This window comes from Hemiscyllium ocellatum, chromosome 4 (genome assembly GCF_020745735.1).
Source record: "Hemiscyllium ocellatum isolate sHemOce1 chromosome 4, sHemOce1.pat.X.cur, whole genome shotgun sequence".
NCBI lineage: Eukaryota > Metazoa > Chordata > Chondrichthyes > Orectolobiformes > Hemiscylliidae > Hemiscyllium > Hemiscyllium ocellatum.
Window position 1 is genome coordinate 33,328,397 of NC_083404.1, and position 13,558 is coordinate 33,341,954.

Genomic DNA, 13,558 nt, shown 5'->3' on the forward strand with positions numbered 1-13,558 from the left:
AAGGGTGTTGTGAAACTTGGAAGGGTTCAGAAAAGACTTACAAGGATGTTGCCAGCATTGGAGTATTTGAACTATAGGAAGAGGTTAAATAGGCTGAGGCTGTTTTCCCTGGAGCATTGGATGCTGAGGGGTGACCTTATAGATGTTTTTAAAATCATGAGGGACATAGATAGAGTAAATAGACAAGGTCTTTACTCTGGCATGGGGGACTCCAGAACTAGAAGGCACAGGTTTAGGATGAGAGAGGCAAGATTTAAAAGGGACCTAAGGGGCAATTCTTTCACGAAAAGTGGGGTGTGTGTGTGTGGAGTGAGCTCCAAGAAGAAATGGTGGAGGCTGGTACAATTCCAACATTTAAAAGGCATCTGGATGGGTACATGAATAGGAAGGGTTTAGAGAGATATGGACCAAGTGCTGACAAATAGGACTTGCTAAATTTAGGATATCTGATCAGCATGGAGGAGTTGTACCAAAGGGTCTGTTTCTGTGCTGTACATCTCATTGACTCTGTGACTCTATTACATCACACTCTTGAATAGCAGCACAAAATGAACTTGCTGCTTATGATTAGATTACATTACAGTGTGGAAACAGGCCCTTCAGCCCAAACCGACCCTCTGAAGAGTAACCCACCCAGACCCATTTCCCTCTGACTAATGCACCTAACATTATGGGCAATTTAGCATGGCCAATTCACCTCACCTGCACATCTTTGGACTGTGGGAAGAAACCAGCGCATCTGGAGGAAATCCACACAAACACAGGGAGAATGTGCAAACTCCACACAGTCACCCAAGGTTGGAATCAAACCTATGACCCTGGTGCTGTGAAGCAGCAGTGCTAACCACTGAGCCACCGTGCTGCTGTATCACAGGCATGGAGTAATCATACATTACAAGACTCAAATGCCATTTTCAGGTGCTGCCCATTTGAGACTCTTTGAATCTACACTGCTGAGACAAAATTTGCTAATGCTCTTTGGGGGTTTTAAACTAATGCAGCAGGGGGGTGGGAACCTGAATTGTGGTTCCAGTGTACAGGAGATTGAGGGTAGTGAGGTCAGGGATAGGTCTACAAGGTCGTGAGAGGGCACTGGCAATCTGGATGTTGGTTTGAAATCTGGGTACTTCAATGGCAGGAGCATCCAGAATAAGGTGGGTGAACTTGCAGCATGGGTTGGTACCTGGGAGTTCAATGTTGTAGTCATTTCAGAGACATGGCTAGAGGAGGGACAGGAATGTTTGTTGCAGATTCAGGGATTTAGATGTTTCAGCAACAACAGAGATGATGGTAAAGGTACTGGGGAATGAACCTGGCCTGGTGTTAGATTTGGAGGTAGGTGAGCACTTTGGCGATAGTGACCATAAATCGATTACGTTTACAATAGGAGTGGGCAGGGATAGGTGTATACTGCAGGGAAAGAGGTATAACTGGGGGAAAGATGATTATGATGCAATTATGCAAGTTTTAGGCTGCATAGGATGGTGAAGAAAGCTGCAGGGGTTGGACTCATTCAAGGAACAGATACTGTGGGTCCTTGATAAGTACATACCTATCAGACAAGGAGGGAGTTAGAGAGAGAGGGAGCGATAGTTTACTAAAGAAGTTGAAGCTGTTGTCATGAGGAAGGAGGAGGCTTATGTGAGGATGAGGCCTGAAGGCTCAGCTAGGGGGCTTGAGTGTTATAAGTTAGCCAGAAAAGATCTAAAGAGAGGGCTAAGAAGAGCCAGGAGGGGACATGAGAAGTTGTTGGTGGATAGGATCAAGGAAAACCCTAAGGCCTTCTATAGTATATCAGGAGTAAAAGAATAACTAGAGTAAGATTAGGGCCAATCAAAGATAGTAGTAGAAAGTTGTGTGTGGAATCTAAGGATGTAGGGGAAGCACTTAATGAATATTTTTCGTCAGTATTCACATTGGAAAAGGGCAATGTTCATGAGAATATGGAGATACAGCCTACAAGATTAAATGGGATTGAGGTTGACAAAGAGGAGGTTTTAGCAATTTTGGAAGATCTGAAAATAGATAAGACCCCTGGGCCAGATGGGATTTATCCTCATATTCTCTGGGAAGCCAGGGAGGAGATTGCAGAGCTTTTGACTTCGATCTTTATGTCAATATTGTTGACAGGAGTACTGCCAGAAGATTGGAGGTTCACAAATGTTGTTCCCCTGTTTAAGAAGGGGAGTCGGAACATTATAGGCCAGTGAGCCCTACTTCGGTTGTGGGTAAGGCATTGGAAAAGGTTACAAGAGAATAGGATTTATAATCATCTGGAAAGGAATAATCTGATTAGGGATAGTCAACACAGTTTTGTGAAGGGTAGGTCATGTCTCACTAACCTTATTGAATTCTTCAAGAAGGTGACAAAACAGGTGGATGAAGCTAAAGGGGTTGATGTGGTGTATATGGACTTCAGTAAGGCATTTGATAAGGTACCACACAATAGGCTATTGCACAAAATCATCTTCGGGATTGAAGGTGATTTAACAGTTTAAATCAGAAATTGGCTAGCTGAAAGAAGACAGAGGGTGTTGGTTGATGGGAAATGTTCATCCCGGTGCTCAGTTACGAGTGGTGAGCCACAAGAATCTGTTTTGGGGTGACTGATGTTTGTCATTTTTATAAATGATCTGAATGTGAGCTTAGAAGGATAGGTTAGTAAATTTGCAGAGTTGTGGAAAGTGCCGAAGGATGCTGTGGGTTACAGAGGGACATAGATAAGTTGCAGAACTGGGCTGAGAAGTGGAAAATGGAGTTTAATACGGAAAAGTGTGAGGTAGTTCACTTCGGAAGAAGTAATAACAGAAATGTAGACAACTGAGCTAATGGTAAAATTCTTGGTAGTGTAGATGAACAGAGAGATCTTTGTGTCCAGGTGCATAAGCCCCTGCAAGTTTGATGGGGTTGTTAAGAAGGCATATGGTGTATTGGTGTTCATTGGTAGGGGGATTGGGTTTCGGAGCCACAAGGTTATGTTTCAGCTGTACAAGATACTGGGAAGGCCGCACCTGGAATATTGTGTACAGTTCTGGTCACAGCATTATAGGAAGGATGTGGAAGCTTTGGAAAGGGTTCAGAGGAGAACAGCTAGGATGTTGCTTGGTATGGAAGGGAGGTCTTACGAGGAAAGGCTAAGGGAACTGAAGCTGTTTTCGTCAGAGAGAAGAAGGTTGAGAATGACTTAAGGATAATCAGAGGGCTAGATAGGGTGAACAATGAGAGCCTTTTTCTTTGGATGGTGAAGGCTAACACAAGGGGACATAGCTTTAAGTTGAGGGCCGATAGATTTAGGACAGATATTAGGAGTAGTTTCATCACTCAGGGAACGGTAGGTGCGTTCTGCCTGCAACAGTAGTAGACTTGCCAACATTAAGGGCATTTAAATGGGCATCAGACATTCATTTGAATAATAATGGAATAATGTAGGTTAGATGGGCATCAGATTATTTTCACAGGTTGGGGCAAGATCGAGGGCCGATGGGCCTTTACCGCACTGTATCGTCCTATGTTCTATAAAATCATGGAACTCACTTCTAATAGCACTGTGGGTGTGCCTTCTACAGTGTTCCAAGAAGTCAGCTCACCACTGCCTTCTCCAGGGCAAACACTGATGAACAATAAATGTTAGCCTAGCCAGTCGTATCCAAGCAACACGAAAATAAAGTAAAAGCAAGTCCCAGTCTCCAAGTGTATGAGATAATCTACACCAGAGAGTCTTTGACTAAATGATCCCAGGATATTCAATCAACAAATTCACATTTGGATTATTCATTCAGTGGGCTTGAGAGGTCTGCTAAAGGCTTTTGCCAGACATCAGAGGGTTATTTTAACATATTGTTAAGTTCAAATCTGATCGGGGAAAATGATTCTGCATGTGGTGGTAATGGTTAATTAGGGGTACATATTTTAAATTATGATTGTCTTTGGCAGAGTTATTTTGAGTTCAAAAACATCTTGAATGCACCATTATTGTTTTAATTGCTGTTATCTACAGACAGTTTGATTACTACTATAGCGGCTTTTTCCACATATTTACACCAAAGGTTTTAGTTGTCAGATAAAATAATATATATTTTTAATTCCAGTGTTACAGCTTGCAAAACATTTTGGTAGACAAGGTTCAGTTCAAAGATAAGCACTGTAATCAACTTGCTCTTTCCAGGTTTCCAAGCTGTGTTGCCAAATCAGCAGCAAGGGTTCCAAGGTCTGATGGGAGTGCAACAATCACCACAGAGTCAGAACTTGTTGAACAACCAGCAGGGAAATCAGGTGCCAGGGGTGATGGTCCAATATCCAGCCATGTCTTCTTACCAAGTAGGTTGAAGGATCTTGATGTCTTTCTTTTACTCCTCCAACCTGAGGATGTTTTCCATTAATTTATGAAGTTAGAATATGACATGCCACTGTGGGATTTGTGTAATTATTGCTTGAAAAGGCAATATATAACATATTACATATGGTGATGGTCCACTGCAAATAACCAAGCTTACAATGCATGTGGGGTGCTGTAGTAGTAGATTTTGGACCAACAGTAGGCAATTCAGCCAACTGATCACATCTCAACATCATTTAAAACTCTTCTGCATGCTATCTCTTTGCTAATTTTCAGTGTTCCAATATCCACTACACTTTGAGATCATGAATTCCATTGATTCACAACCCTGCGAGAAAAGTATTTCCTCCTCATCTCTATAGAATTCCATCTAACATCTCTGAACAGGTTGACTGAAAATTTTCACAAAGAGTACATTTTATCCTTATTCATAGAATGATTCCAAGCTGTAATTGCCTTATTATAATTATTAATACTCAAAGTACTGCTAAAAAAAGCAGCCATGATGACCCCTGTGACATTCTGCTGAATGAACATCTAAATCTAATACCATGACACTGAGAATGAATATAATGTCAAAAACTGCATTGTTTCAAAACAAGATCTATTTACTAATTCCTAAACATATTGTTTTTCTTTTGATGCAGTGAAAAACCAAGGTTTGATTTTATTATTCCTATATATTTTACATTTCTATTTCTCACTTTTGAAAATGCATGCAACCTCCAAGTTACTGACATTAAAGTAACTAGATCTTTTGGCAGTTTTTCAGGTCATTAAATAGTTGATTTATGCATAAGGATGTGTAACACGACCTTAATGTAAGTGTTGGCATATCAAAAATTTTTTATTTCTAGATAGCCATAGCACATTGCACAAAATAGTATCTGACAAAAGTATTAAATAATGTGCCAACTGACAGCTAACTGAGGTACTTTGTCAACATTAGGAATCCGCTAACTCTAGTTAACACAATTTTATCAAAAACTTTGCGAATAAAGCTTGAACTTCCCCCAGTGTCTGTAATGATTTAGTCAAAAAATAATTTTGTAGGTCAGATTAAACCACAAATCCAACCCTTTTTGGAGGCTGACATTATGATGCTCCGGATTAATAATGACCTTTTAGCTTTTGCTTAAGATTTGCACTTCTGCAGAGGTGGAGAGAAAGGGAAATAATTAGCCCTGAATAGAAACTCATCGCCTTCTTGCCAGCTCATGAATAAAATTCTGAGCAAAGAGGTGCATAGATAAGCTTCCTGAACTGACATCAATGAAGGCTCTTAGGAGGTCAATTAATGGCCACTTATGATACTCAAGTCATCACATCCTGCTCACCTACCTCTCCAGTGAGTAAAAAGTTGGTGACTTATTTTCATGGCTGGTAAACCATAGTGACCTGGGATGGGAGGGTGGCTTCTGATTATTCCAATCTGGGGGAAACTGAGGCATGGATTGGGGGACAACCTGTCTTTGCTTCCAAACCTTGAAACGCTCTCTCTAAATGTTCCCAAACAGGTAAAAAGAATATAAAAAATTCTTAGCTTCTCCCTAAAGGATCTCCAAGGAGTAGGCTTTGACTGACAGACTTTAGAACAGACTTTAGCCACTGGCCTCTGGCTGCTTGCTTCTTGATGACCTGGACTGCTGGTGTCAAGACTGGTGATTCACAGAGAAACCTGCCCAGGTCCATCTTTCAGCTTATAATGAGCTGATTGGTGGACAATTGATAAGTTTTCAGCAGTGGGGGTGGCATGTTAGTCACCACTTAATTGCTCAACCCCACACTCAAACAAAATAAGGGAAAATTCCACTCCGTGCAATGCACTTACAAATCTAGTCATTCATAGCAACGAGACAGAAAAATAACCATTCCAGAATTATGTCTTAAAATTATGAAGTGCTTTTGCCTAACAAATAAATAAACCAGTGTGCTTTTTTAGAAAGTTCTGTTTTGTAAAATTGTGCACGCAGCAGAACTTGTAGCTGAAAGAATCTTCTGGAGCCTATCATAATCAGTTCTTATATGTATATGATGTGTACTATATCCAAAGTAATCCTCAAGTTCAGATATCCATCTAGAACTAGAATCTATGGGAGAATTCGGGTAAAAAATGAGGTCTGCAGATGCTGGAGATCACAGTTGAAAATGTGTTGCTGGTTAAAGCACAGCAGGTCAGGCAGCATCCAAGGAATAGGAAATTCGACGTTTGGCTTATGCCCGAAACGTCGAATTTCCTATTCCTTGGATGCTGCCTGACCTGCTGTGCTTTAACCAGCAAAACATTTTCATCTATGGGAGAATTCCCCAGATCTATACAGCCCAAAAACAGATATCCAATTATCCTCGATTGAATTGCATTGATGAGGAATATTACATGGCATGTTTATGATTGGAGTTTTATATTAATGTCTCACTTTTTTGCTAACACTTTGGCTGCAGAGTTTAATTAGCACATAGCAAAAAGGTATCCTAACTAATTTATGACACGATCAATTTGTCCTGTTGACGATATGGAATTGATTTTCAACTTGTCATTTGGCTATAACATTGCTGGAATGGATTAGCCACCTTGTAGGGAAACAAGATTGTTGTCCATTCTATTAATATTTGAAGGGTATTTAGAATGGCATGATAATTGTAACAGCAATTTCACCACCAACGTCTCCACCTCACCAGAGAGCTAGCTATGAATTTCAAGTTTACCCTTCAGTTATTATACTTTCATTTTAGGTTCAGCTACTTTAAATGCTGAAGAACTTAAAGCAAGAAGTCCTTATATCTCAAACGAAAAAAAGCTTTCTTGTTTCATAGCAAGATTAACAACTTTATTTTTTGCTTGGTCTGTGTTTCAAATTATTGCAAAATGCACACTTCAGAACATTTCATAATTTGTGGACTTCTGTCTAAGTTCTCCCAATATACTGAATTTTTATTTTTGGGATGAGTAATGACAATTTGGGAATTTCCTGGTCCAGCATGCCCACCTCGGGAAAATGTGCCAGCAAATGTGGGATTTTCATTTTGAGAGAGCAGGTGAAAACCAGAATCAGGCAGACCATCCCCAGAAAGTATTCTTGACATTCAGAGGGACTGTCAGGAACTGCAATGTTTTTACAAATGGAAAGCTGTTTCCGCTGTCTAATGTGCATCTAATCTTACAACCAAGCTTCACTATGCATTATTGGCATTGGTTACTATGAAAGGTAAGAGGATTCTTGAGCAATAGACGGGGGGGGGAATTGATTGCATGAGGGTAAAAACGTTTGAACTTCTCTCTCAAGAAGTCCCCTCATTCAGGCGATGATTCACACACTTCTGAGGGACCATGGACTCATGAACCACGAGTCCTTTAAAACCCAAGCCTGACTCCACAAAAATTGTTCAGGGCTGGGATATCCCTAACCTGTAGTAGGGCCAAAATCAACTAGGTGAAAACAAGGACTGCAGATGCTGGAAACCAGAGTCTAGATTAGAGTGGTGCTGGAATAGCACAGAAGGTCAGGCAGCATCCCTTGCTCCTCGGATGCTGCCTGACTTGCTGTGCTTTCCCAGCACCACTCTAATTTAGACTGCAGTAGGGCCGGTCATGTCAACAGTGCAGGGTGTGGGTTTGGGATCTGGAACAACCTGCACTCTTAATACACGTTGGTGGAAACTGGGGATACCAGGGATGAATCCAGGAAACCCTCTATTGAGTCTTAGTCTTTATTTCTACATCGTCATAAAGTTCCTGATGAAAATCTAGCACATTAACAATGAAGCTGACAATGCTGGATCACTGTAAATAGATTCCAAAAGATCAGCATCCACATGTCTTACAGCTCCTGCTATCATACTGTTAGAAATACAGGAGACAATTTTAGTTTAACATATGATTTAGGAAACTGAAATGGTTGCATGTGGTACTGTTTTTGCAACCCACCCAATCCTACTCCCCACTGAGTATATTCCTTACAAGTTAAATTAAAAAAATATTTTGGCAATTTCTGATTGTGCATTCCCTCCTCATCACACAGTATCTTTAATGTGACAGTTAAAGATAACAAGACTATTAGATTATAAGGCTATTTTTCTGTGGAACAAAGAATTTCTTAGAAGTAGCCATTATAAAGAATGAGTATTTTAACAATCACCAGACCATTTTAGACGTAGGAAAAAGGGTTGAAATTAATATTTTACTTCATTTTTTTTCTGAGGCTGTGCTAAACAGTTTAATTCCTTTAGTCAAACTGCATGCATTAATATTTTGGAATCATTCATAAAAATGTTTCATCTTGATTGAGTTTCAATTACAAATAATTGTCTTGATTTCAGAAGAATAATAATCTAATGACTTGACACTTAACAAAGCACATTTTCAGTCAAGTGTTTTTTTGGAAAAACATGACATTTAGAAAATTTCACACCTTCACATAAAGATAAAAATGTACTGGGGATGTGTCATTATAAGTAATATATAAAGCTAAAGAATGTATTGATGCAATTATCTGCTACTTTCTCATTTCAGTCTTGTTAAAACTGCCCCATCAGCAAACAGCCTAGTAACGTTAGTGCCAAATATCTGAATTCTTGCAGAAGGCAAGAAAATCAATGATACATGTACCTTTAACTGGAAATATTTGAATACCTTGAATAAGAATAAGACTTCAACTTATGCCAGAAAGAGTTAAATGAATGTCTTTGAAATAGGAGCAGCAATAGCTCATGTTTTATTCCCCTGCATCGTGAGGTAATGAAACAATTTTAGACTAGGCAAGCTAAGAATGTCAGTGCAATCCTTTGAGAAAGTAAGATTAATGAAGCTCATATCATTCATTGTTAATTCTAGATCTATTGAAAATCAAAAATGTTATTATGTGTTTCAGTGTATTGTGCATTCATATTAAATACAAGAACACTTCTGATTTATTTAATATTTTATTGTTAGGTGCCAATGACCCAGGGTTCTCAAGGGATGTCTCAACAATCTTATCCACAAGCTATCATGCTACCCAACCAGTCAGGTCAAGGAACTCTTCCAGCCACTGGAATGCCTGTCTATTGTAATGTTATACCTCCTTCTCCACAAAACAACTTAAGGTTGGTAGCACCTCACTGCCCGACCAATAATGTACCAGTGATCCCTGCTAACTGCAGAACAAACTGTACTAGTATTAGCAGCACTGGATGGCAGGTCAAATATTGACACTGGCTCTGTGTGAATAAAATAATTTCAAAATGCATTTTTGGACATAGTAACTATGGCCTTCACACAAAAATGGAACATCAGTTGAGGAAATAGAGTGTTATGTTCTCAGTCGATCACTGCTGGTATTTAAAAAAAAACAATTCTAAAAATGTTTTTGCTGGTTTCTGGTGCATTTTAGTCATGTCCCTGCTAGGTATGCCTTTGTAGCTTAGCTGAATGACATGGATTATCTGAGGTAAGACCTCTCCCTACCACTGAGCACCACTGTGGAGATTGTAATACCCCAATACTGGTTAGTTTTGTACTTTGTGTTGAGTTTGTGAAGCTGAAAAGTATTACAATTATTATAATAAAATACACATTGTACCAAAGCTGAAATGGAAAGAATTGCTGTATGGAAGGAATAATTTATATACACTAGAGTTTTTTATGGATATATACTGTATTGTAGTGTTTAATCACAATAAACTATTTGACCTCATGGGTAAAGGTCACATTTCTACCATGTGAGTTGTCTCTTCTCTTGATACTATAATTTGTTGAGTATCAGTTTAAGTATTTTTGACAGTAGCTCAAACTTTGTTCACAAAGCAACTGCTAACTCAATTTGTACTGAAACCTCAGCTGTTACTGAACTAACACTGAAACTGCAAACCTGTTTACACTGCTATTACTGTATTGCAAAATTATATGTCTCATGCTTCCAGTTTTAAGTCAATTGTGCATCAAAATAAATAGTTGCAAGACCGGTCAAATAGACTAATTTTCTCCACCTCTAACATGTATTATTGAATCCAAGCTAAATTTGATGAACCCCACACAAACATAGTATGAAAAATACTTAATGTGAATGTTACATTCAGGAGATTGGTATTTTTTTAATGTAATGAGTAAATATCTTGGAACACAATTATATTGTAATATTGCTAATGCAACTGTGTGATGTGATTTAACTTTTCCATTGAGAGCAAAGATTCTCGTGTTAGAAATTGTTGCAAATACTTTCTGACTTTTCTATTGCTTCAGAAAGTTTTACTGTGATCCATCCAAGGGCACATTTGTTTGTAGGCAAAATCTTGAGCTTTCTAATTGTTCTAAGTGACCCAATGATGTATTCCTAAAGTTTGAATTGTGTTATTTTGAGTTACAACTGGACAACGTGTTTAAAAACTTTGTTTTAGTTTCTCAGGAGTTAGCAAGAGATGGGAGACAATTGCAATTTTCTGATAAGCTTCTATAGAAATTTCAGCCAGCTGGTCTCCATGTAGGGTGCTTGTGAGATGGATTGAACTACAGCAATCAAATCTATATTCATCACAGTTTGTTCGCTGGACAGATCTCTTTGAATTTCCTAGAGCTCATCTCTGAGAGAAAGTAACAAATGCTGTTTCATTTCAACATTTGCGACAAGGAATTAAAGTAAAATGCATAATTTAAGTTTCAACTATTGCCTCACCTTATTTTGCACACAGATAAAATTCATGGTTGAAAACTTGCTTTGCCATTGTATTTTGGATAATTTATTATGGTAGGAGGAGACACAAGGAAAGAGTATATAAAACATGTTGAAACCCAAATAATTGGAAGAAAGCATCACATTTTATTAAAATGTTGAAATGTCTTTGTCGACTTAAGATAATACTCTAACATTAAAATTAGTTAATTTGGAATAACTAAAAATTATATAATTTAAGTAAATTGGAATCAAAAGTGATTGTAATTTTTTTTCTCTGTTCTAAGTTTTGTAAAGTTAGCAAATTTAAGATGAATGGAACCTCAGATTTATGCAATACATCAATGCATCCATACCATGGATCTGGGAATGACACAGGATTGCATGTATTAACCATTTACAGAAAGTCGACGGATAATTCAAGCCCAAAATGACACATTTTCCCAATATTCATGTGTGTACTTTCCACTAGCAATATCTGAGTATTTATTAGCATCAACGTTTCAAACCAACTGTCCTGAAGCCTGTGGATGTTAAGGCCAGATTGAATATCCCTTTGCTCCCATTGGCACATTGATTTTGATCAGACTGCAGTAAAAGTCAGGGGTTAAGTTCAGCATAATTGTGATTTACGAAGTTCACAATGGGGTTAATATGTTTATTGAAATTTTCAGAAACTGCGGACCTTATTTTCCCATTTGACTTTCATTATGGTCGCAATTTGACACAATGACCTAATATTTTGCTCCCAGATTAAGAGTGTACCATTAGGATGTATCTTGGCTCTGCAAACATAACTTAGGGGAATTGGTCCTGCAAGTTGTAATTTTCATTCCAGGAGGAGCACTGGATTCTTAGAGTCATGGGGGTGTGGGAGGGTGGTGGGGTAGGGGGGTGTGTGGTGACACTGGAAACAATGCAGAGATTGCCGGGTCTGAAAGTTGGCTGGGTGAGTGGAATGACACAGCGTATCAACACTTTATCAACTTTTTTTTCATGAACTCTAACATAAAATAGTTTCTCCAGACCTCATACCATTTCACCCCCAAACTCACACACTCCATGCCACAATCATGCCATCATATGGCTTTGTACACTTATGCCAACCTATGCCCCTCTGCTTACTCCCATTATAGCTCCTATGCCAACTTAGCGTGAACTCATAGCCATCACCCATTTAACACATACAATGCCAACACACTAGCACCCACTACAGACAGACCTCAGGGCCTATGTTAATATAAAAAAAATCTTAAGTGCCTATTGAAGAATACAGTATTTTTAAAAAAATTCTCTTATAGGCTAAATATTTAAATTCCTTTAATCCCATATCAAAATGACCATTAGAATTCACAAGACAGAGCCTCCAACTACATGGAACTGTCATTCAAACTGAAGAACCCCACTTGATAATGGAAGGTGGTGAAATCAGTCATGCAACAACAATCCAGCAATGATAAAATAGCAAGAATGTGTTTTTTTATGCTGCCAATATTTTTTTCAAGTGCTTCAAGAGGAGGAGTTTTATATTTACATATCTGGTACTGTAGTATTTTATAGCTGAAAATGTGTTGCTGGAAAAGCGCAGCAGGTCAGGCAGCATCCAAGGAGCAGGAGAATCGACGTTTCGGGCATGAGCCCTTCTTCAGGAATTCCTGAAGAAGGGCTCATGCCCGAAGCATCGATTCTCCTGCTCCTTGGATGCTGCCCGACCTGCTGCGCTTTTCCAGCAACACATTTTCAGCTCTGATCTCCAGCATCTGCAGTCCCCACTTTCTCCCTGCAGTATTTTATAATTTATTGAAATAGTGCTCAGTATCACTTGTAGCCATATTCCAGAATTTGTCACAGCATAGACTTCAAAGAATGCATATTTTGAAAGGGCACATTGTGAACAATTCAATATCGAAATATTACACTAGACAGATTGATTTGAAGCACAAATTAGAAATATCGAGCCTTTAGCTAAACCAGCAAAGGAAGAATGGAATACTAAATTTAGAGGGCATCACAGGGACAAAATCAGCATTTTGGTGAGAGAAACGATAGATCACCTGTGAGATAACTAGGCAAGAACAATGTGATTGCACCTGGCATGCAGTTTTTGCTGTCAGGCTTCAATACTAGTTGAAACCAAGAGAATCACTGCTTTTCATGGCACTATTGTAACACACTGAATATCAGTCAGACTAACAAATCGAAATAGTTCCTTTCAGTAACCAAACTTTGTTGTGTGGATTAGAGTTGATTTGATTAGCATCAGTGTGAATTGATTGATCCACATTAGTAACTTTAATGTTTAAAAAAATAGTTTCGATGAAAATCGCAGTCGCACGTTTTTAAAAATTATTCTATATTATTGACATTGGACAGAGCACAAACCCCAACAGCAAGTCTGGTCCTGCTCAACGTTGTGTTCCTTTTGACGATGCAGTGACCTTTATCACTGTCTCTGGCCATTAGAGACTGCTTCAGAAATGTGTCCTGGCCCAAATGCCAGAGTTGTCAACATTGATGCTGCTCAAACAGCATTGACTGACACTTTTGACTACCTCAAAATCTTTCTTTATCTGTTGCC

The 13,558-nt window shown here is 38.8% G+C and overlaps 1 protein-coding gene across 5 annotated transcripts in view; it reads left to right on the top strand.

Moving 5' to 3' along the window:
- LOC132815341 (cAMP-regulated phosphoprotein 21-like) overlaps positions 1-9,856 on the top strand; it is a 346,819-nt gene extending 336,963 nt beyond the window's left edge. For all 5 annotated transcript variants that reach the window (XM_060824202.1, XM_060824203.1, XM_060824201.1 and 2 more), the window contains 2 exons: positions 4,166-4,317; positions 9,267-9,856. In XM_060824202.1, the coding sequence (XP_060680185.1) occupies positions 4,166-4,317; positions 9,267-9,524 (410 nt within the window). In that variant the 3' untranslated portion in view covers positions 9,525-9,856. The remainder of the gene's footprint in view (positions 1-4,165; positions 4,318-9,266) is intronic.
- The last annotated feature ends 3,702 nt before the right edge of the window (positions 9,857-13,558 follow it).